Source organism: Corvus cornix, chromosome 2, assembly GCF_000738735.6.
Source record: "Corvus cornix cornix isolate S_Up_H32 chromosome 2, ASM73873v5, whole genome shotgun sequence".
NCBI classification, from domain to species: Eukaryota; Metazoa; Chordata; class Aves; order Passeriformes; family Corvidae; genus Corvus; species Corvus cornix.
The window spans coordinates 131,469,545-131,491,977 of record NC_046333.1 but is presented as its reverse complement, the minus strand read 5'-3'; the positions used below and the strand labels follow the sequence as shown (position 1 = coordinate 131,491,977).

Sequence of the window (22,433 nt, the reverse complement as noted above, 5' to 3'; positions counted from 1 at the left end):
CTAAAAAATCTGGATGAAAAGATGCGCTGCTGGTGTAAGGTCAGTTCTAACTCTTGTTACTGTGGTAGCTGACCTTGCATGCTTCATTACTTTGTTCCTGCACTTCCAACCCTTATCTCTGAGATAAGCTAAAATGCCCAGGGAAAAATGAACTGTGTAAGAACCAGTGCTTCAAGCTAAACTGGATGCTCTGATGGAAAACAGATCTCAAGTAGAAGCCTTAGGAAATGATAGCAATCTCCTAAAGGGAGAAGTAACCACAATATTACAAGAACTCTAACATGGCTAAAAGAAAAAAAAAAAAAACAAAAAAAACAACCCAACCAATCAAAACTTGATTATACAAAAGCTTAGAAAGATTTCTTTCAGCCATAATGTGTATACACACACCCTCAATGCACCATTCTTCACATCAACCTCAAAAAGCAATCTAGAGTTGGGAAATATAAAATCTGTGTTGCATAAGTATTGCCAGTGTTGTCTTAAGTTTGCTCATTCAGACAAACACATTACAAGACTCTAATTACATATGTGACCACCTGTTTCCTACAGGACCCATGCAAAATTCACTGTATGAACCACATGTAAACTAAAAATTCATATCAGATCAGCTAGTTAATATTGACTTAAATAATAAAATACACTCCTGAATGGAACCACGACTACATTAATCACCAGCTATGCCCACAGCAAGATCACAGCCTTAACTCTGTAACAGGCTCACATCTTCCTCATACTTTGCTTTTGTTTTTTCACTTGTATATTCTACATATCACAGAAAACCCCCTCATCATATACGAAGCTTTACACTTTAAAGGGAGCGATGGAACATACTGTAGCAGAACAGAAGGGAAACTGAATATCTTGCTCTGACAGTTAGCTATGGAGAGTAGCTATTCACGAGTGCCTCATGCCTGTAACTTTCTCTGCATCAGGAGCAGCATGGCAAAGCCTGAACTCCATGCAAGTAAATCCCCTTTTCCAGCACCATAAAGTCCTTACAAAACAAAAGCTGTCACTGTGCGCACTCCAACTGTGTATCCTCTTCCAAGATTCTCACCATTATCTGGATAGAAAGGCCAAACTGTAATTGCAATTAGTCAAAATGTCAAAAGTATTGTTAATCTTCTCAGAAGAATTAGGTCTATAAAAATAAAATCAGTACTATTCCCCATTTACAACCACTTGGCAAAATACAAAAGAAATAAATTCAGCCTAATTTTGTGTTTCTGTCATCATTTGTCCCAAGATTTGCTTGCTTTGTTTGCTTCTTATATTGTCTTTGTAAGATTTGATTTCTTGGTTTACAGTAAGCTGAAAAGATATCAAGACTGTCAAATTCAAAATCAAAGAGGAATACACACAGAAAATTTTAAGAAACTGCAGAGTAAAAATACAATAAAAATTGAATTAAATAAAACAGTAGTCTGTTACCAAGATTAGAATATCTGGAATCCAGCCATACAGTGTCTCTTCAAGATTTCTTTGCACCAATCTTTAACTGATGCAGCATCAGCGCAAGTGTAATGGAGTGCAAGAAAGGCTCCAGAAGCTACCAGCCTTACCAAGGAAAATTCCCTTTGAAGAAGAACACAACATTATTCTGTTACCACATGGACTCCATTTAAATTAACATTTAGAAAACTGCTAGGCACTTGTTAAAATTAGGCTTTACCAAACAAGCACAACAGCCTTGCCATAAATACACGTGTCTTAAGTTACAGAATGTAACTTACACACATATGTTTGTATTTCATTATAATATTCAGTAACACAAGCACCAAGAGAATTCTCCAATAAGTACAGAATTTTTAAAAATAGCATGGATTAGATATGGTTTGCCAAACAGGAAGCAGAAAACAACTCTGATTAGTAAAATGATCAACTGAATTTCAATGAATTCTACCCTGGAACTATCCAACTTCTGGGAAAGTAGAACAGCTTTCCAAGAATCTGTAGGAAGTGGAAGTTTGCATCAGCTGCTCTTCAACTGAAAAAGAAACTTGCTGGATCTTACAGACACGAAGATGACTCTCCAGCAGCTGACATCTTGAGGAAACTATTTAAGTAATACACCTGTTTGGCCTCCTTCTGCTCAGTACAAATCACCAAGCTCTGTCCTTCTGTGTTTACATCCCTGCCTTGTGAGAATGCAGCTGCCTGCTGCACGCTACCATAGGTACATTAGGAGAGTACTCCTGGAGCAAACGCCACTGACAATCCTGATTGCCAGCAGCTGCAAGGATTCTGGCTTCATAGGCTTTGTTTTTCATTTTTTTGTTGAATTACTAGCTTCTCAGCCTTGAGCACAAGTCTTATTTATATTTTCAGTGACTCTCTCTACTACCACAGACCAATGTGCACACAGGAAATATTCAGAAAACCTCACTGAGAACAGATGTTATATTTTATACCTAAAGGAAGAATATAAATAAATACAAACAAACAAACAAGAAATCAAAACCCAAAACGACAAACCCCCCATTTTCTTTACTTGGAAAGCAGCAAATCAGACAAAGAGGAATCACAAGGCTAGCAACACAAAAGCAAACTGAGTAAGAGCTAGCTGTCTAGAACACTGACCTGTTGTTCATACCGTCTCCATTTAATTATGTTTTTCATTATTATAATTAACTCTTACATCAAAATCATCACGCACAAGTAGGTGTGAAGAGTCATTAGAGCTTTCAGGGTACCATGTTAGTCCTTCCAAGTCTCTGATACATTACAAATAAGGAGTAGCAGAGAGGGTCAAGCTCTCCCACACACAGGCATATACATACACACCAGAAACATGAGTCTGCCCTGGCACTGAATATAATACATCATGGGGCAGCACAGGGAGGTTCCTCCTCCTGTCAAAAGATGGTCATGGTAAAGGGTAACGCTCAGCCAACACTCAGAGAGTTGAAGGAAAAGGGTAGGGATAGAGGATATTGGTCTTACCACCATAAAACTTCTCCCTTTTAATCAGCTGACCACTGAGGTAAATATAGGGGAGCAAGGTCTAAAAGGAGGCAAAAGAAAGTCTCAAATTCACAGAACAGGGTATGGATGGTGCTTTTCTCCTTTCCTTCCTTCTCTGCACAACACACCATTCAGAACAGTATGTTCTTTGGACACTATCCTCCATAAAAACTGAACTTACCTTAAACTCATATGCATTTAGGAATACCTTCTCCCTCCAATAAGGTGTGGCAATGCAAACGAAGTCTCACGAAGATACATTTTTAAAGTGTAAAAAGTAAGACTTGAGTATCAACAGGAATACAAAGGTAGTCTAGGAAAAAAAACATAAGGTAGGAATGGGAGTGACAGAGGGTAAACATGTCTCTGGAGTCAGCAGGAGATAAAACATCTTAGTACCAAAGGCAACTATGTGGACGGATTAAAGGGGAGAGTTTTTTAAAGTAAAGAACTAGACAGTAGAATAACATAGTTACTGTCACCTCAGATAGCATGGAATTAAATCCCAGAAGTAAAATAGAAGAGAGGGAATGAAGAAATCTAGTAATCTTTTCTTCAGTTTATGAGTACAACCGTTTCCACTGAAACATTTCCATTAACCTCTACAGAAGGGGGTGGGAGAGCAGGAGAGAAGACTTAAAAACCTAACCGAATGTGAAGAAGAAAGAGAAGGGACTGACTGGATTCCATTTCAAGTAGTGAGCAAACTAAAAGCCACTGCAAGACACTTGTCCAGGTGAGCCACTCTATTTTCTGAAAAAAACCTGAAACTCAGAAACATCTTCACTACATAAATGCTTCTTTCACTCCCACACATCTAATTACTATAGAATATTAAACACCTTTTTGATGTTCTGTTAAACAATCCAATACTTTTGCCATTCAAATAAAAAAGAGAATAAAAAATATGTTAGTAAAAACAATACAGAGGGGTTTACCACTTATTTTTCCTCTCAACTGAGAGATTTCAGTAGTGTCACTTGAAAGGGACTGCTTTAACTTTACCTGATTATTACATTTGCCTGTTATCTAGTTTACACATTATACAATTACACTTATGCAATGTAAAATGCAATATTAATGACTAAGTGATAAGAAAACTTTATCTAATAGTGTATTACACTTATTTGATAAAATCATTCTCCAATAAATAGTACATTTTTATTTCCAAAATTCAGGCAAGTCTTGCCTATCAGTTCAAAGTTACAGATACCCTGAATTTTTCATTTTTGAACCTGAAATCCACTGTAAGCAGAAAAGTTCTTTTTAGAAAAAGAATGTATTTTTAAAGTTCATTATAGTATTATAACTCCAGTGAACAACTAAATATTGAGCAGCCCAGCAAAATGTCATGCCAAGTGTGAGTGTTCTTTCCCCAGCTGTATTTGTTGACTGTGGCAGATTCTCCCAAAAGCTTCATAATCTACATCAGATGAAATAAAATTCCCAATAGGTATGTATTTCCTCTGAATAGCTCCTTTCCTGGCAATTAATTGTGTCTGGGAAACGAAGAGTGTCAGGCTGAAAAAAAATTAAAAATTTCCAGAGCAAGCCATGGTTGAGAGAATGATTGAATAAATTCTCAGAATTGAATAAATTCTCACGGAATAAATTCCGTGCTACACATTTCTTTGGGAGCATGCAGGAAAAACACCCGGTACAGAGCAGTTTTCATAAAGAAATTAATATAGGGGTTTTCTGAGAAAGTAGTTAAGTCTTGAGAATTCAAGTAATTTTCCTTCCCCAAAAGGAAAAGAGAAATTTCTGATGAAATGCAACACTTTCTCACTGTTTTGTTTTTGATATCAAGTTTGTTGTGCTCTTCAACATACACTGTATAGTCATACTGTTTTGCTTAATGTTTGATGGTTTGTGCTCTTCCCATTTAATCCTGGAGATACAGCAATTCCTTCATCATCTTCTGAATGGGAGAGAAAAGATTATTCTCAATTCCACTTTCGCAGTTTATGGGTTTTTTTAATACCTAATAAAGAGTGCCTATGAGAGTCTGTGCTGGAAGAGAGATTATCTAAAACAATATAATTTTCTCTCATTTTCATTAGTTGATCCATGTTGCTCAGGAAAATGCTGTCAGAAAAAAGGTAGCAGGCTGGAGGCTGGTACAATAATGATCATCACTTTTACAGTCTGTACATAAATTAAAACACACCAATTATTTTGGACCTTAACCAAGAGATACAGGCACACAGCCAGTCAGATCAGATGAATTGTTGAGGTGACATGGATTTAGGGACATGATGAGATTCCAGACTACCTGAAAAGTGACAGCTGTGAGAATGCCAGAGCTCTCCAAGCCCACCCCTGGTAGCTCCAGGAGAAGAGAACTGCCAGAGAGGACCACAGGCTTCCCCACTTCCTCCTCACCCATGTGTCCAGGGTCTCACTCATGTTCAGGCAGCCTCCATGAGGAGAGGCATGCAGCGAGTCACCTGCACTCAGCCTTGGGTACACCCCACAGCCTTAGGGCTCAATACAGGAAAAAAATGAAGATAACTTAGTGCAACACTGCAAGACAGTAACAGAATGAAGTGAGAATTTTATTCCCAATGTTCAGGTGCTAAGTAGTTATTATTCCCCCACCCCCAAAGTACACTGTGCAAGAAAATTATCTCCCTGATTGTGAGTGATTAATGTTAACACTGAGACCATGTATATAACTTCATGAATAATATTAATAGAAATTTTTTTTAAAACTATACCTACTTAGAAAGAAGAGTTCATATAATTTTTAGAAGCAGAACTGTGTTTTACAAGCTAATACACACAGGCTGAATTACCTTGCAGCTGTCAAGCTAAAATTTCTTCCTCTAAAATACTCTATACTACATTTCTGTGTAAGTGTAGTGGAGTTACTTAAATTATTCACTGGAAATTGTACTTGTTTCAAATCTACCATGTCTATAAGCAGATACTAAATTATACAGAACTCAAATGAGTGCAATTCATAACTATTTATCACATAGTTTAAAGCAATTGTTCTGTAAGCGCAGCTCAAAGATCACCTGCAGTTTGCAAAGCCTTTGTACCCTCAGCTCTCAAAGTGGGCTTTTAATAATTTCATCTACATGAAGATAAACTTTCACTGATTTGGAGGTGAATCTTGTGATGTAGCCCGTACACTGATTAATAAACAAAACTCCTGTTTTAAGGGGACAGTGCTTGATCCTTGATCTGACCACTGAACAGTTCACCTGCAATGAACAGTTGATGGTTGATGTGACCCAGGATACACTGCAAATCACACAGCAGCACTTCTTGCTGCCAGAGCTATGAAACTGTTGAGCAGCTTTGCTGAAAAAATGCTGATAAAACAACTTTTCCTTGGAAGGTCATGATTTGTCGAACATTTGGGGGAAACAGACCTGTCTACAAACATCCTTATGAAACCCTGACAGTAAGACTGTCCAGCTCACAAGCTCTGCTCCCTGTTAAGCTTTGGAATGTCCTCCTGAAAAACTCATGTGGAGGTGGAAATAACAGTGCATTTGTGGCTAGAATTTCTACCACAAACATATCTGGACTAAAACTATACAAAACTAAAAGCTTCAGACACCTTATGTGGGAGACCCTAGAGGACAGAATGGAATTCTCCTTTTCATTTCTCAGGAAATTTCCACAGACAAGCGTCACCTAGAAGTCTAATGCTTTCCAGTGGTGTTCTCCAGTTCTTTGTCATCTTATTGCAATTGCCAGGATTCTGGCAAACTTTCACTAACTCTTAAGCCACTCCATTAAGTAAAATCAAAATAGTGAAGGAATAAAAAATACCACTCTATGTGGGAAGGGTTAAAGGAATCCATCACTGATTGTCACTCAGAAGTACCATACAAAGATTTGCATGACTCAACCTAATTTTAGACCCTGAAAAACAGTTACACTTCTAAAAATATAAGTTGCAGCTGCACTTGTTATTCCAAGTAGCTCTGATAAAGTTTTCTCATGGGTCTGCCTATTGCATTTCTGGCAAGACTGAAATGTTAGCATCCTCTCAGACACTGCAGCACACCATTTCTGTTTTCCTAGATTGTCAGCATTATAAACTCAGTAAAAGAAGAGGGGAAAAATCCCCATAGTTTTGTGGAGGTACAGCCTTGGATGGCCTCTCAGATGAACTCTACTGCCCAGGATTCTGGCTGCATCTGGACAGTGTTGAGTCCCTTCTCAAGGTCTTTGAGCTTGAGCACAAAAGTACATCCCTCTAATGGCCTTTATGGAGATGCAGAGCATGTACTCAAGTTGCCTGGTCCCTTCACATAGTTTCTGGCACTCCAGTGCCCCCCCAACTGCAACCTTCTCAGACCCCCAAACTGGGAACCCTGAAAATTGTTCTTTCCTTCTATAGAGGCTGCAGATAGAAATACTCAGAGGGAGACACAAACTCTCCTCAAAGAAGGATCACAAACTACTTCCTGAAGAGGTGCAACCAATACACAGATTACAGAAGAATAGCTAAAACCTCCTTACATCTCTCCTGTGAATTCACTCTTTCCAAACCTCAGATTTTTGGCAAAATCACATCTGAATCCCAGAACCTGATCTCTAAAGTTCATGTTTTTCTTGATGATATAAAATTGTAACTAAGGAAAAGCTTTTTATTTTATTGAAATTCCAGCTCCTTTATGCTCTTGTCAGTGTTGTTCAACTCTCTCACAGTGAGTTATTACTGAATTGAATTCAAATCCTTTGAGTTACAGTCAACAAATTATTTTTAAGCATTTACATTTGAAAATACGATATTCCTACATAAAAAACCTGTATTTTCTGTCATTCGCCTCCTGCCAGAGCCTTCCCACAGATCTGAATCTCAATCTAGCAGAATTCAACACTCAAACTAAAAAACCTGAGAGAACCCCATGGTTATATAATGGATTATTTATCAGCAGTAGTCACCCACTGCTACATGGTAATACAACTGTTACTTGGTTTTGGCACACACAAATTGTTGCAGAATCTACTATTGACTATATAAACACAGTTTAGGAGAGCTGACTTTTAATGTTGTGCTCTTTACAGTAAACAATGTACAACTGTTATCCTAAATTAACATTCAAAAAGTACTAATACTTCTTATAAACAGGGAAAGAGAGAGAATACTGTGAACTGCAGAAGATCCCACAGGGGCACAAGGCAGAGCGATGAATGGAACTTCAGAACCCCTGGGTTTTGTTGATTCACATCATTATTCTCCCTCATTTGATACAAGTATCCTTTGTTCTTCAGTGCACAAATGTCGAGAATCAATCTGGATTTTTCAGAGCTAAACAGTACACAGTTTCAATATTTCTTGTTGAGGTATTTTTGTGTGCTTCACAGTCACAAGCAAACTAATGTGAAGAAATCCAAACAGATACATGTCAGAAATTATGTGATACCTTTCTGCTCCTTATTCTTAGAAGTTCTTTTGCATTCACAATGGATTAAAAAGCCGTGAAGTGCAGTCAAAGCTTAATCCTGCTTAATAATAATAATAATAATGAGCAGAAGCATATAAAAGACAACCCCTCTCTGTTTCACAGGGTATTTGCAGTATTCACATTAGACAGCCAAGGCAGAAGTACTGTGAATAGTGACCAGGAAATAAAGGCAAGGTGAAACAGTTTAGCAGAAGTCACAGACCCTAGTCACCTAACCAGCTAATGGAAACAATCTATAAACACCAAACAAGAGTCAGATTTAAAAAGCAAAGTTGGAAGAGAACAAAGTTACAGCTTTAGGTTTGTACCACTGTCCAAAATATAGAAACAAAATGAGAGAAAGTAAAAGATGCCTGAAGGAGTGGACAACAGGCAAGTAATCAAAGCTGGCATCACTGGCAGAGCAGAGACAGGAGTTGGCACCTCTCATTTAATAAACCAGATGGAGAAGGATTTTCACCATTTAGCCCTACCCTGCAGGCAAGACAAAAGCATTAGTATTTGATGCAACAAGATGGACACAATAAGAGAAACGCAGGTGACTGATTGGATTTGAAGGGGAAAACAAATCTGGAGAAAAGGATTAAAGTAATTGAAATGGTTACACTTCTGAGGCACAAGACCTTGCTTCTACAGGGAAGAACCCATTATTACTGTTGGCCATCAACACCAGCCTACATCTAGAAGACAATTCCAAACAACTGTGGAACAATTGGCTCTGACTTCCTAAAAACACAAGTCAAAATTTGTGTGCCATAAACAAAGGGTTTCATCATACAAATAGGTCTATCTAATCATACTTAAATGTCTGACATACATCATAGCAAAGATAACACAGCAGGGTGAGGCCATCCTATGGGAAGACAACACCTAATGAAATAACACAGAAATATCCTACCATATGGACAAGCCACAAGTAAGACTGTGGGAAGAGGAAGAAACAACAGAAACAAGAGGCCACCTGCCCTCTGAAAAACAGTGCAAGCATTCTTGTAAAGAGAAATCATAGTATGTTGGAATAACATACACATTTAATCACATGTTTTAGCAAACAAGGCAAAACAAAATGAGGAATTTGCATTTCCAAATCCTCTGCACTCCTGGGGCATTAACCAGAGAGATTGTGGGTATTAACAGTTGACTAGCAATCAAATATATTTTAAAATTGGCACCCATATTTGGTTGCTTGTTTGTTTTACATAAGTAAAAAGCTATACATTGAAATAAAATTTTGTATTGTATACATGCACATAAATCCAGCCAAAGTCCCTGCAAAAATCTGTGTTCACTTTTGGAAATCAGCAGTAAACCTTGAAAAGAATACTTCAGGTGCTTTAGAGCAGATACAATGTTTCCTAAATAAAACTTCAATATATATAGGCTGAAATGGTTCTGTAATATGTAGATAAATTTGAGTAACATTGTCAAATTAAGAATAATGCCAAATAGATTCAGAAAAAGTATCTTGAGCAATACAGGAAGTAGAAACAATACTCAGTGGGAAATACAAACTGGAAAACCATGAAAATAATGGAAAAAGACATGTAAATAATAAAATTGGAGGGGCAGGTAAATCTTTACAGTAGACCTCTTTACAAGCTGTTTCAGAATTGCCCGGACCAAAATTTAAAAAGTGAGTTGCTGTGTAACATGAAAGTAATCCTAGAGTACATGAAGAAACAGAGGCTTTCCTCTCTCCCTTTAAAAAAAATTTTTGTTTGTTTTTGCTGGGTTTTTTTAATTGTTGTTTTATTGTTGTATTATTGTTTATTGTCCATATTGTTGTTTCAAAGGACAATTGTATATTGTCCTTTGAAAAAAGGAGAATATTAGGCTACGACACCTCAAACACCAATTCTGTAGCATTCTGCACAAACATGCTGGTACTATTCAATCTTTTCCAGTTGTCTGGGGACAAATGCTCATGTGCTCTGGATATGAACACTGCAGATAAAGTCCACAGTTACTGCACTTTTAGAGAAGAAACGAAGAATTACAGAGAAACAAAACAACAGTCCACATACTTCTCAGATCTTATCATCAGCTGAAAATACACAAATTGCTAAACTAATTCACTGGCACTGTGTTACTCGGATCCCTCTCTGTAATCTTTATCTGCTTTTGTGTTGTCAGGTTTTCCTTCAATTCTCCACATTTATGGTCATCACATATAGTGAGACACTTGGTGTAATCAAGAAAACCGAATATAGCGAGAACATTAAAACAAACCTGAAATTGATAGGTCAAGACATTACAATAATGTCAGAGGGTTCTGAACTTACTAATAGGGTTTTCATAGGCATCCCAACTCATACAGACTCAGAAGAGATTGGCAGCACCAAAGAAAGATGGAGCTGATTAGGGAGAAACAGAAAATCATGGTAAATTGCTGAAGCTCCTGGTGCTCAACCCACAGCAAGCACAGCTGTAACTCCTTACAGACCAGGGCATGAAACCCAAAACTTGGCAGTTTTATACACTCAGCATCTTAATATACATGAACCAGTAATGCAAAGGTGTAATAAACCTTAGTAACTTCAGAATATGACCAAACCCAATCAGTGGGTGCTCATGATACTCAAACAAGATCAGAGTTAACCATGATATGAGTGGTCATCTAGCCACCAACAAAATGTATGACTCAGTAATGTGAGGAGAGTCCAGAAGACAAGAAAAAAACCAATGGAATACTACATTGATAAAGATTTGCCTTGGGAAGTTATTGGTGAAGAAGCCAGGATTTCAATAGAGCTGTTATCCTCACAGCATCTTTCTAGATAACAGAGTCTATAAAAAAAGATTTTACTAGCCCTTTACCTACCTCTACCAAAGTTACAGGACACTGCTTGTATGACTAGACACTAAATGGATGAAACTCTTCACAATTACACCATATTCCTGATCAGAAGGAGTCAAAACTAGGAGGAGGTAGAGAAAGCTCTTGTTAGTCTCATCAGCATTTTAGTGACTTTGTAAGAAAACAAATATGCCAGGTGTATGAATTTACACAGAGACTGCAGATATCACATCAAGCCCCGTCTACTGGAAAAAACCCCAAAACAACCAAAACACAGAGTTATGCAGTTCAAAGCAAAAGAAAGGAAAAAAGTTTGGCAAAAGCTAAAGAGAAATTTGGACTGAAGAAACATCTACAGATTTCTCACTATTATGAAGTTACCTGAAATTTGACTCCTTATTCACTGTGGAAATAGCAAGAACCCCCTGTACAACACGATAATCTCCTAAAACACAGGCTCCATTTCTTCTAGCAACATCTAAATTATCTTTCTGACAGCTAGGATTTGCCCAAAAATGAGCACAAAGACTGCACTGAAGAATTCAGTCTGGCATGTTGACCTTAAGGGAACATAGGAAGCAAAGTAAAAATTAGTGAATTGTCAGTCAACAACATTTACAGACATCCTGGAGGGAAAGCCTCTAAGTGCAGGGCAAACGCCACAGCACACCACCAATTCATACCTCTAAGGGCAGCAAGACAACATGCACAGCACTGAAGAACATAACTAGAATCTTTCCACAAGTTCCCCAGAGACTTACAAAACACAGGCTGCTCTTATTTCCTCTTGTTAGACCCCAAATAAGGGTTTTATCCTTGTTTCCTGCTACCTTAGTAGAACAGGAGACAATACTGCTGTATCCCATTGCCACAGGATATTGCTTTAGGACAGTCTCTCATTGAGATGTTTCTTATGATCAATTCTTGTTTCTAATCTAATCCCATAAGTGAAGAGTGTTCAGAAATAATCAGTGGCACTTCCTGATTTCTTCAGTCATGCTACGTCACTCCTGTTGCATCTCTACAATCATCACACGGCTTCCTGCTGCCCTTACGCCTTGCACATTCCCCAAGCCTGTGCAAAGCAGATGGAAGATGCTGCCTACTCAGCATGCCACTGTTTCCCCTCTATGGACAGCAGAACGGGTCACAAGAAGAAAGATTCCTTCGATGGTAGCAAAAAATTTGGTATATTGGCATTCATAGTGGAAGGAGGGGCAGACCAGGAGGGAAAGGAGCCTTCCGGGCTCAGGACACAATAGGAAGATACAGTTTCAAAGACAGAACATTAATTTTAAAGGTCAGATGCATCTCTTTGCTACTGAAACAAAACCAAAACCAAACAACTAAACCAACCAACCAAACAGAAAAACAAATCCTAGTAAAACTACTGTATCATCCCAGAATTCAGAAAACATGGCAGAGCAAGAAGAGGAAGATGAATCTGTCTGTAACTATTGATGTGAATAAGCCCTTACTTTTCTCGGACATGGAGTTTTAGGGAAAGGAAGATCATCTCCTTAGCAAGCAGTTCTCATGTCTGGAACCAAAGGCAGCAGACCAAGCACTGGAAGAGGTGATGTGGTAAGAAGCCCCTGTACTAGCACCGAAGAACTGAAAAATGCCACTAATGCACACACTTCATCAGCAAGATTGAGAAGGGAATGACCTGTCTAACAAGCAATGAAGAATACAAAGGAAAACAATTTACATAAAAAAAGGTATACAAGACTATACATGGTAGGAGAAAATAAATGAAGTGAAATGAGGTTACAAAAAAGGGGAAATTAAGATAATGGAAATGCAATGGTAAAGAAATGGTTTTCAAATTCACATACATTCCATGAGATGATATACCAGCCCTGTGCCATATGTATTGACATGGGCCATCTATGCAACCTAAGTCATAAATCTTGAGTTGCACCATGCCTTTCATGACTTCAGCTTTCATCCAGACAAAGCTTTTGATTGGAGTTACTGGAGCTTCATAAGCTGGTGGTATGTCTTGGCCACCTGTAGACTAAAGAAGGAGAGAAAAAATGCAGGAAAATACTTCAGGTAAGTATAAGATGCTGAATTTAGTCCAAAAAGAAAAGAACTTGACCAAATATGTGTCCTTGTTAACAGTCTCTAGATTGTGTCAAAGTACTACTTGGTCTATTTTGGCCTTGTAATATGTTCCCTGTTTAATTTCTTGTATATTGGAGAGATTGTTCTGTAGCATCTAAAAAATGTAATAATAGGGTTCTTGGCATTTATCCTGAGGATTCTTGGGAACTTCCTTTTTGAGTTCTCAGAAAAGCACTCCATTTGGCTTCTTTCTTGAGCCCTTAAAGGAGTTGTCATTACAAGATACAGTGTTATGACTTTATCTAATCTGTGGTTCTTGAAAAACAGAAGGATTTACTGAAAATTTCAGATTCATGAGAGTACATTCACCACAGAATACTGGATCATTTCAATAGCTAAAGGACACCTTTTTATTTACAAAATGTTTCAAAAATGTACAGCTAGGAAACAAATACCCCCAAAGACTTATGGCTATCTTATTACAAACAAATAACTTCAGGAGCCTTACAGCTAAACACTTCATTTTTCCTATCTTCTTTCACTTTGATTATTTAATAATCAGAACAACTGCTGTGAAAAAGCAAGCCTATGGTAGCAGAAAATAGTTTTGTCATCACTATTTCTTCAATAACACTGACTGTTGTAGCACGGGACTGGTCATCCAGATTACTGCTCAACTTCAACCATTCCTTGTAAATGGAGTATTTTCACTGTATTTTCCTGAGTGTAATAATATTAATCCCTTCTTAAGAATTGGGATGCTTGAGTCCCTAGGGTGTTTCATTACTCCATAGTTATACTACCATACCTTAAAGAAAAATAAACTGTCCCCTCATCAAAGATTCCCTTTATACTTTTTGCCTTGACAATGTGGCAGCCACTTGCCATTTCTGGAACAAGAAACAGCCATCAAGTTACCAGCAAGAGGACAGTGATTTAATTAATGTTGTGATTTTACCAATTCTGCCTTGTCAGTAAGCTTTAATAATGGATGTTAATGAAAGTACCTAGTTTTAACATATCAATATTATTCACATTGCAAGATCACCTAGAAATCACACCACAAAGTGGCTTACATTGTCCCAGCAAATAGAGTAATGAAATAACAATAAGCAGCCCCCGTTGAAAAGGGGTTTAAAAATTTGAGAAACAAACAAACAAACAAAATTCCTCAAACAAAGAAATAAAACAAAAACCCCATCCACCAAACTTGGTATCGTTTAGGAAAAATTGTGAAATTCCACCTTTCATTTACCCGAAACTGGGATAGTGCAGTGTGAGGAGGAGGATATTTTTTTCTCAGATGTTTCCAGGATGTTTTGGAAAACTCCACAATCCCATTATCATTTATTCGTATTATCAGTGAACATGTAAACACACAGGCCAAAGAAGTAAAGGCTCTGGTTGACAATGCAGCAGCATACAAATTGCAAGAATGCAAGACTTTCACAATATTTAGAAACCTCTTATTAGCTTTTTACCTTTCATCTCTCACCCTTCTAGCACACTATGCCCTGCAGCAATGCCGTATTTCCCATCAGTCAATCGAAAAGGCAAGTGACCTGAGCAAACAGTGCGCCAGACACTGACTGATAAGAAGCACATAGTCCATCCAGAACAGCACACTGGTAGGACAGACAAGGAGACACACACAGCTGGTGATTAGAAGAAAACATAGGTGAATGCATGGAGATAAGAAAATCCATCCTGCCTACAGCAATACCTCTTTGTTAAAAATCAGAGAAACAGATCTAGTCATCACTAGTAACAGAAGTGAGGGATTGGACCTGAGTACCTTCTGTATTATAGGAAAAAATACATTAATCAATCCATTCCATATCCAAAAAAAGTGAAGGTAAATGAAGAGAGTACAGAAAGTACACTTATTAAAAAAATGCTTTGTGGCAGCATCTACATTTCAAATTGGTTTTGGGAATGACACCTCTGTTCCTAGTATCAATTAAGGATTCAATACTTCTAAACAAACATGCATTTGGTATCTACTTCCTTTCAATTTTGAAATAGCTGTAATGCCAGTTCCTTCAGTCTCCACCTCTGTTCCTCACCTCTAAGCTTTTCATTACATACTAAATGCACTTCCGTAAATACTCTGGCAAACAGAAAACACAGTAACTTTCAGTTGAACAATTCTGCATAGCACCTTAACTAAGGACAGGACAGATCATCTGGTTTTCAGAAAATCAACACATTATAGATTGCAATATTCTTTGATGATACCAAATAAGGCTATTTTGAAACCATACATTTTTTTGTAAAACTCTTTCTGAAACACATTCCACTATCTGTTCATTATTATGAGCTTTATTAGAAAATTTTTAGTATTAGAAAATACATTGTAAACACCACATTTTTTGGACACCAAGAAATACACTAGTAATAGTTTGGACAGTATCTGAATTCAAGTGCTTCATATTTCAGAAAACATTTTTAACACATAATTTTGACTTCTTTAGGCGAATGTGGAGCATTTTTATGGTTTACCTCCAGCTGGCAACTAAGTACCATTCAGCTGCTTGCTCATTATTTCCTTGAGTGTGATGGGAAGAAGACTCAGAAAAAAAATTTCAAAAACTCATGGGTTGAGGTAAGAACAGTTAATCAGTGGGGGAAAAAATAGAATGAAATATTATAATAAAATTCTAATTATTTATAATTAGAATTTATAATATGAAAATTTATAATAAAATTCCCCCCCACAACAACAGCAAATAAGTAAACCCCAAAAACAAGTGATGTGCAATGCAATTGCTCACCACCCTCTGACCAATGCCCAGCCTGTTTCCAAGAAGTGGTTGGTCACTTCCAGAGAAGCTCTCCTCCCCCCTTTCCCCCTCCCTCAGTTTCCATACTGAACATGACATCCTGTGGTATGGAATATCCCTTTGGCCAGTTTGGGTCTGCTCTCCTGGCTGTGCTCCCTCCCAGCTTCTTGTGCAGCTCCTCATTCACAGAGCATGAGACACTGGAAAGTGCTTGACTTAGAGTAAGCACAACTTAGCAACAACCAAAACATCAGTGTGCTATCAATGTTGTTCTCATGCTGAATCCAAACCACAGCACTGTATCAGCTGCTAAGAAGAAAATGAATTCTATCCCAGCTGAAACCAGGACAAGCATATAAAAATGCTACCAAGCAACTACAGTGGCAGCAGAGCTGTTCTCTGCATGTGTTCCAGTACAGTTAGTTGGCTTTACTGTCTTCTCTGACTCTCTGAAGCATTACAAGTGGGGAAGCTTGCACTCTTCTCATATTGCTGAGGTGTGACCACTCATGTTCTCTCTGAAAAAGTGGAATCAAGCATACCTTCAAATGCCTCCCAAGCCACTTCCCAGTTCCAGCCTCAAGAAAAACCCAAAGCGATATCATTCCACCTACCAGCCTAGACTTCTGCAGAAAGAAAATCTAGGAGCAGAGATCAAAAACAAACCATGGTGTTACCTAAACAGAACACAAGTCCAGGTTATGTTGTAGCACACATTCAGAGACAGGTTAGCTACTGCCAATGACTCCTCTGTGGGTAAAGACTTCCTGGGCGGGCAACTAGGGGGAGGAATAAACAATCTGTATTGCTCTAAACATGTACTTGCCAAAGAAAGAATGTTACAAAATATAGCACCTCTTGTATAAACTGGATGTCTTTCATATTGTCTTATGTAAATGATTTTATTAACAGATCTCTACAGTTTAAGCAGTCAAGCTTTGTGCCTGGCATCACTTAATGCCCTGCCAATCCTGCTCAGGCTGCAGCTCAGGGACAGGATGGTGGGCAGGCAGATGGGCCTGTCCTGTTTCCAGTCCTCAGTCCAGCTCCGCTGTCTGGGCCTGCCTGAACAGAACTCCCATCACAGCCAGCAGGCTACTACACAAAGATCACTGCAGGCATTAAGGTCACCAATACCAGTGTAAGATTTAAAAAATATTGTGTAAAAGGACAGTGTGCATCTGTCAGCATTTCACTACATGGCTGGACCCGTCTCTATTTCCTCTCTATGCCTCAACTAGTCTTTTTCACAATAGATAAGCATTTTAAGTGTAAGCTTTCGGAGTTGGAAAAAACTCCCAGATAAAAAACAAATTCTGTTACCAACCAGAAAACGAAAATATATAATTTCAGTAACATAATGCTACATGTGATAAAGGAATAATGTACTAAGAAATCTAAAAATATATACATTTTTTAAAAAATTCTTATTTCCACATACCTTATTTAAAAAGCAGTGTGAGAATTACAAACCTTGCTGCTAAAGTGTTCTTAGTTTTCATAAATAATTACATTCAAAGCAGACTACTCCTTCATCTAGTACAAGTCAGCCTCATGCTAGGAAAATTAACGATACTGTACACTTACATTCTAGTCAAACATACAGAATGACCAGTTCATATCATCACTGACAGCCTGTTGCCACCAAAGACATTTGGTTTTGGTTCTTCCCAGAATATTTACTGCAGCCCTGAGAATGTAGAAAGTTCTTTAAGACAAATATTATACAAAATTTGGATCAGTAACAAAGAAAAATGAAAACATTCCGAAAGAATGACAAAGCACAGGGGAAAAGAACTATTGTGAAGTCAATAGTTTCAAAACCAAACACCCACTCGTAACTGGCAATGTTTAAGCCATAGAGAACAAAAATGCCTGCCCAGAAATGACATGTCAGCTAACACTGAAATGTGAGTTGCAGGAAGAAAAGAGAAAAATGCTTACCTGTGAATAGAAAAAGAAGCAATAGACCTAATGAGGGATGCCACTGCTCCAACTTTAGCAGCTTCCACTGCTCCCTGTAACCTGTATTGCACAGTTTCACCATAACTGATGAAAGGTTCATTGTAGACGACAATCTTCCCCTTGGCCTCCTGAGCTCTTTTGTGCAGTTCATCAAATGAGGCTACGACTATGACTTCCGCTGTAATTCCTGAAAGAAAGTATTACAGTGGCTTTAGCAATGCTTGCCTGTAGCTCTCCTATGGCCACTTCTAACAGACAGAAAAGCATGCACTGTGCAGAACTCAGGAAACCAGCATTAATTTTTTTCCTGAAAAAGGAAGACTATGTGAAATGTTTCATCAGGGATTGGTACTAAATAGATGTAATAGCACCCTGATCAAGTACACACACCTCTGTAAACTATGCTATCAGGCTGGTATTAAAACAGCTTGAAGGGCAAGAAGGATACATGGGGGGAATTTTATTCTCTGCATGTGCTTTAATGCCTCATTGTAATCACTTATAGTACAAAAACATTTGCAAAAGCTGCCTATGGGATTAATTAAAAAAAAAAGAAAAAGATAGTAATCTTTTCATGGAAATGTTTTGATATGTTGCTAAACAACTTAGCTTAACGTAAGACAGCTGGAAGCCCGTATTTTTAGACCGTAACTATTATAAAATGATTTAATCCATAATTGAAATTAAATTAAAGCTCTGCAGTGTCAACAAATTTTGCAATGTGAATAATAACAGCAACAACAATAATAATGATATTAATATCTTCATATTTAATTCAAGAGAATATAACATTTCTGTTGGATCTCCTTCTGGGAGTTTCTCCAGGAATCCACATTTCCAAGGTCATGATACAGAAAACGCAGGCAGGTTCTTCTACAGGACTATTCACACATGGTAAGTTAGATCCCACCCAGTTCTTTGTTTTTAATAGTTGGAATAGTTTTAAATTGCTGTATTATCTTACTTGAAAACACAAAGAATGTTATAGATAAGCCAGAGAATCCTTCTAACTTTTAAGGACATTAATTGAGGAATTATATTTCACAGCATTTGAGAAGTAGTTTATTAAAATGGCCACAATGCTTAAAATTCAAATTTGTTGATTGGTTACAGAGATAAGTAGAGACTGCTTAACAACATGGGCTGGTACTTTGCTTCTAAATACAGAAGAAATAATGGATGTCTGAAATTTTAGTGTTGTACATTTCACTTAAAAGTCACAAAATACATCAGTGAAAACTGAAACGAATAACAAATCCTCTAGCAAGGATTTGTCAGAATAAAGTGAAACTATCATGTTTTTAAGAATAAAATTATTCTTCTTGAAGAAGTCCCTTTTTTTGGTTGCTTGTTGTTTTTTTGTGTGCATGGAATAAGAATTATTTAGAGGATTTCAAAGACTTGTATTTAAGACCATAATACACGAGAAAAACTCATAGAAAAATAGGAAGGTAATGTCTCCCAGCATCAGTGCACCCAGGCTCATGGCTTAAGATGAAACTACACTTCAAAACCTTAAATAAACCATTCCACAGAAGTTTGCTTTCATTAGAGTGTACCACTAAGAGTTCAACTGACATTTACTGCTACAACAAAAGTGAGTTTTAGCTACAAAAATAACCTAGTGTGAGAGGCACAAAAATTTTAACTATTCAGATTCTTACCTTAACCTGGCAGTGTTTTAGAGAGGCAAACCATAGAATCACCTTCACATATTACTAGCTGCTGTTTGCAGGCAGGTGAGCATACTAACAGACTCCAGCTGCTTGTAATTAATGGCAGGTTCAGCTGCCTAGCTAAGGAACATCCCAGCAACAGGATCATTTTGGGTATGAAACCATGCCACTGGAAATAAAGCCAGGTATCTGCAAAATTTCATTTTCCACAAGAGAAGTCATGGTCTCAGTAGGTTGATACTGCAATTTCTATTTCATATTAGCTCTCCCCAGTGCTCCACTTGGATCGTGCAGCAGGCACTGGAAGGACGCATGTCTTGGTGGCTGTTCGTCAAAGGAAGCGAGGAGTGTAACTCTTCTGGGCATTACTGCATAGATGAACAAACACCACCTCTGAAAAGTTTTTTAAGAAAGCTCCAGACAGCTAGTAACTATCTATAATTCCTAAGAAATTTATGGCCCTTCCTAGATGACAGGCATCAGGAGTTTGTACAGTGAGACTTACTGGGAATTTGTGCTAAGGGAAAGCTAAGGGAAAGAACACAGAGTTGCAAACTCTAGCTCAGTATCTCTACCCTTGAATGTCCCCAAAGAAGCTAAATAAAGCCATCCTTTGATAAAACAAAACAAACATTCTCTCTGCAAGTTTAACTTAATGGCAGCATGGTATACATTAAAGCGTGAATTACAGTGCTTTCTGTAAAACTTCACTCTTGTGTAGCTTCTGATTAATTCAATTACTCACGTGCATTTAAGTGCCAATTTATACCATTTCAGATTCTTCAACTGAAGAGACAAGAGCAATGTTTATCTTTGTGGACACACACAAACCACCCTTAAACCTTCTGTGCAAAAGGGGAAATTAAACAAAAACCCCAATAGTTTACCTGTTTAAGGAGAACGAGTTATTCCCTTTAGAAACTGGAAATGTCTCACCTTACTGAACCTTTAAGCAAATTAATAGAAATCTATCCTAGTGTCTCCTACCAATTCAGTGCCTCATGGCTCTGCTTCCCATGTGGAAAGATATTGTCTCTCTTTCTTGCACCTATCATTATGTTACTGGCTGTGTGTTATTGAACAGAATTCTTCAGAAACCCCATGTAAGGAGGAAGACAGATTGCCTGCTTACTTAAGCAAGCTATAAAGATTATAACCCACACAGTCCAAGAGATGAATAAAGAGTATTTGGGGAATTAGCTAAGTAAAGGGCATGAATCATAGAAAGCAGAATTACAAACATGATAAACTTGGCTGAGTGTATAAAGCTGAAGACTATTTGTTTGATCTCATCACATGAAACATATTGTTGGGTTGGGCAAGTGAGCAACAGAATCTAGGTAGTACTATAGGTTTCCTCTCATTTCTCATATTAAACAGCAAATTGTACCTGGTTGTTTCTGAGAATTAAGGTATGGGAAGGGTGTTAATGGTGGGAACAAGCAGGCAAATCTCAATTACCAACAAAAATATATTTTACAAAGTCCTCTGTACCCTGAAATGCATGTTTCTATCTCAAAACTTGAATATGCCACACCTCTGATGATCACATTGCCAATTGGAATAAGCAGCATGATACGCATTAGCAATCTAAAATCGGTCACAGACGGGATGGACACAAGACTAATTTTATATATATATATATATATATATATATATATATGTGTATGTGTGTGTATGTGTGTATATATATGTAAAAGCACCCATAAATCAGCTGTGTGTAACACTGCCATATATAAGAAGTCTGATTCTTGGCATGAACAAATCTGTCTGGAGAGTCACCACCTCACAGCTGTTTACCTGCCAGCAATGATGCAAGGAGTAGATTAGTTCAAACGGATTCCTCACAAGATAACTTCTTCTCCACAAGATTAACTGCAGCTAATATTTAAGTCATTTTAGTATCTAGAGATAAGCATCTATCTGTGTTAGTAACAGGTTTCAGTGAAGAGAAAGAAAAAAAGGAAAATCCATCCTATTATCAGATTTTAAGAACTGGTGAATCTTTATTAAAACATCAATGAAATTTCATACAGAATACATTTTTATTTATTAGTATCCCAGAAACACTCTCTTCATAAACACACAGAAATTCAATCAAGTTAGTTACAATCTATTACTACATTAAAAGGATTTAGTAAACCCAGAAAGAAGTATTATTTGCATACTGTTTAATCTTACTGGATACCAATTTGCTCACTACTTAACTATGGCCTTACTTTCTTCTTTTTTCCCCCCAGTCTCATTTTTGTCATCCAGTTAATAGCATCAGTACCTTGGAGATCCAGTTACAAAGCCAAATTCAGTCATCATTTATTTAACAATGAATTATTTTCAATAGCAGCAAGCAAGCAACTCACTCCTATGTACCTCCCAAACTCCATTTACTTCACACTAAAGTAAGAATTATGATTTCTTCTACAAATCACACTACAGAATGGTGATGCTATTGATCCACATGCACTGAAGCTGCCACCATCAAATAAATAAGCTGATGAGCAAGGCAATTTTTGCTTAAAACAATTAAAATACAGTAATTTTAAGCCTAGACAAAACAAAGCTGGAAAAGAAATATCAACACAAAAAGTCAACAACATACCTAATTGTTCTGATAACTGTGGAAATTTTGAAACTGGAGATGTATCTGAAACATGTCCTGGCCTCTGCAGTCATGAAGACAAGAGGGAGACAGAATGCTACCTCCCCATTCATCAGACCCAGACACCAGGGTATCGGGACA

The 22,433-nt window shown here is 37.6% G+C and overlaps 1 protein-coding gene across 1 annotated transcript in view; it reads right to left on the bottom strand.

Annotated features, from left to right (window-relative positions):
- Window positions 1-22,433, bottom strand: part of CPQ (carboxypeptidase Q) — a 149,024-nt gene that overhangs the window by 100,959 nt on the left and 25,632 nt on the right. Inside the window, exon 3 of the mRNA XM_039549698.1 lies at window positions 17,997-18,204. Coding sequence (XP_039405632.1) covers window positions 17,997-18,204 — 208 coding nt within the window. The remainder of the gene's footprint in view (window positions 1-17,996; window positions 18,205-22,433) is intronic.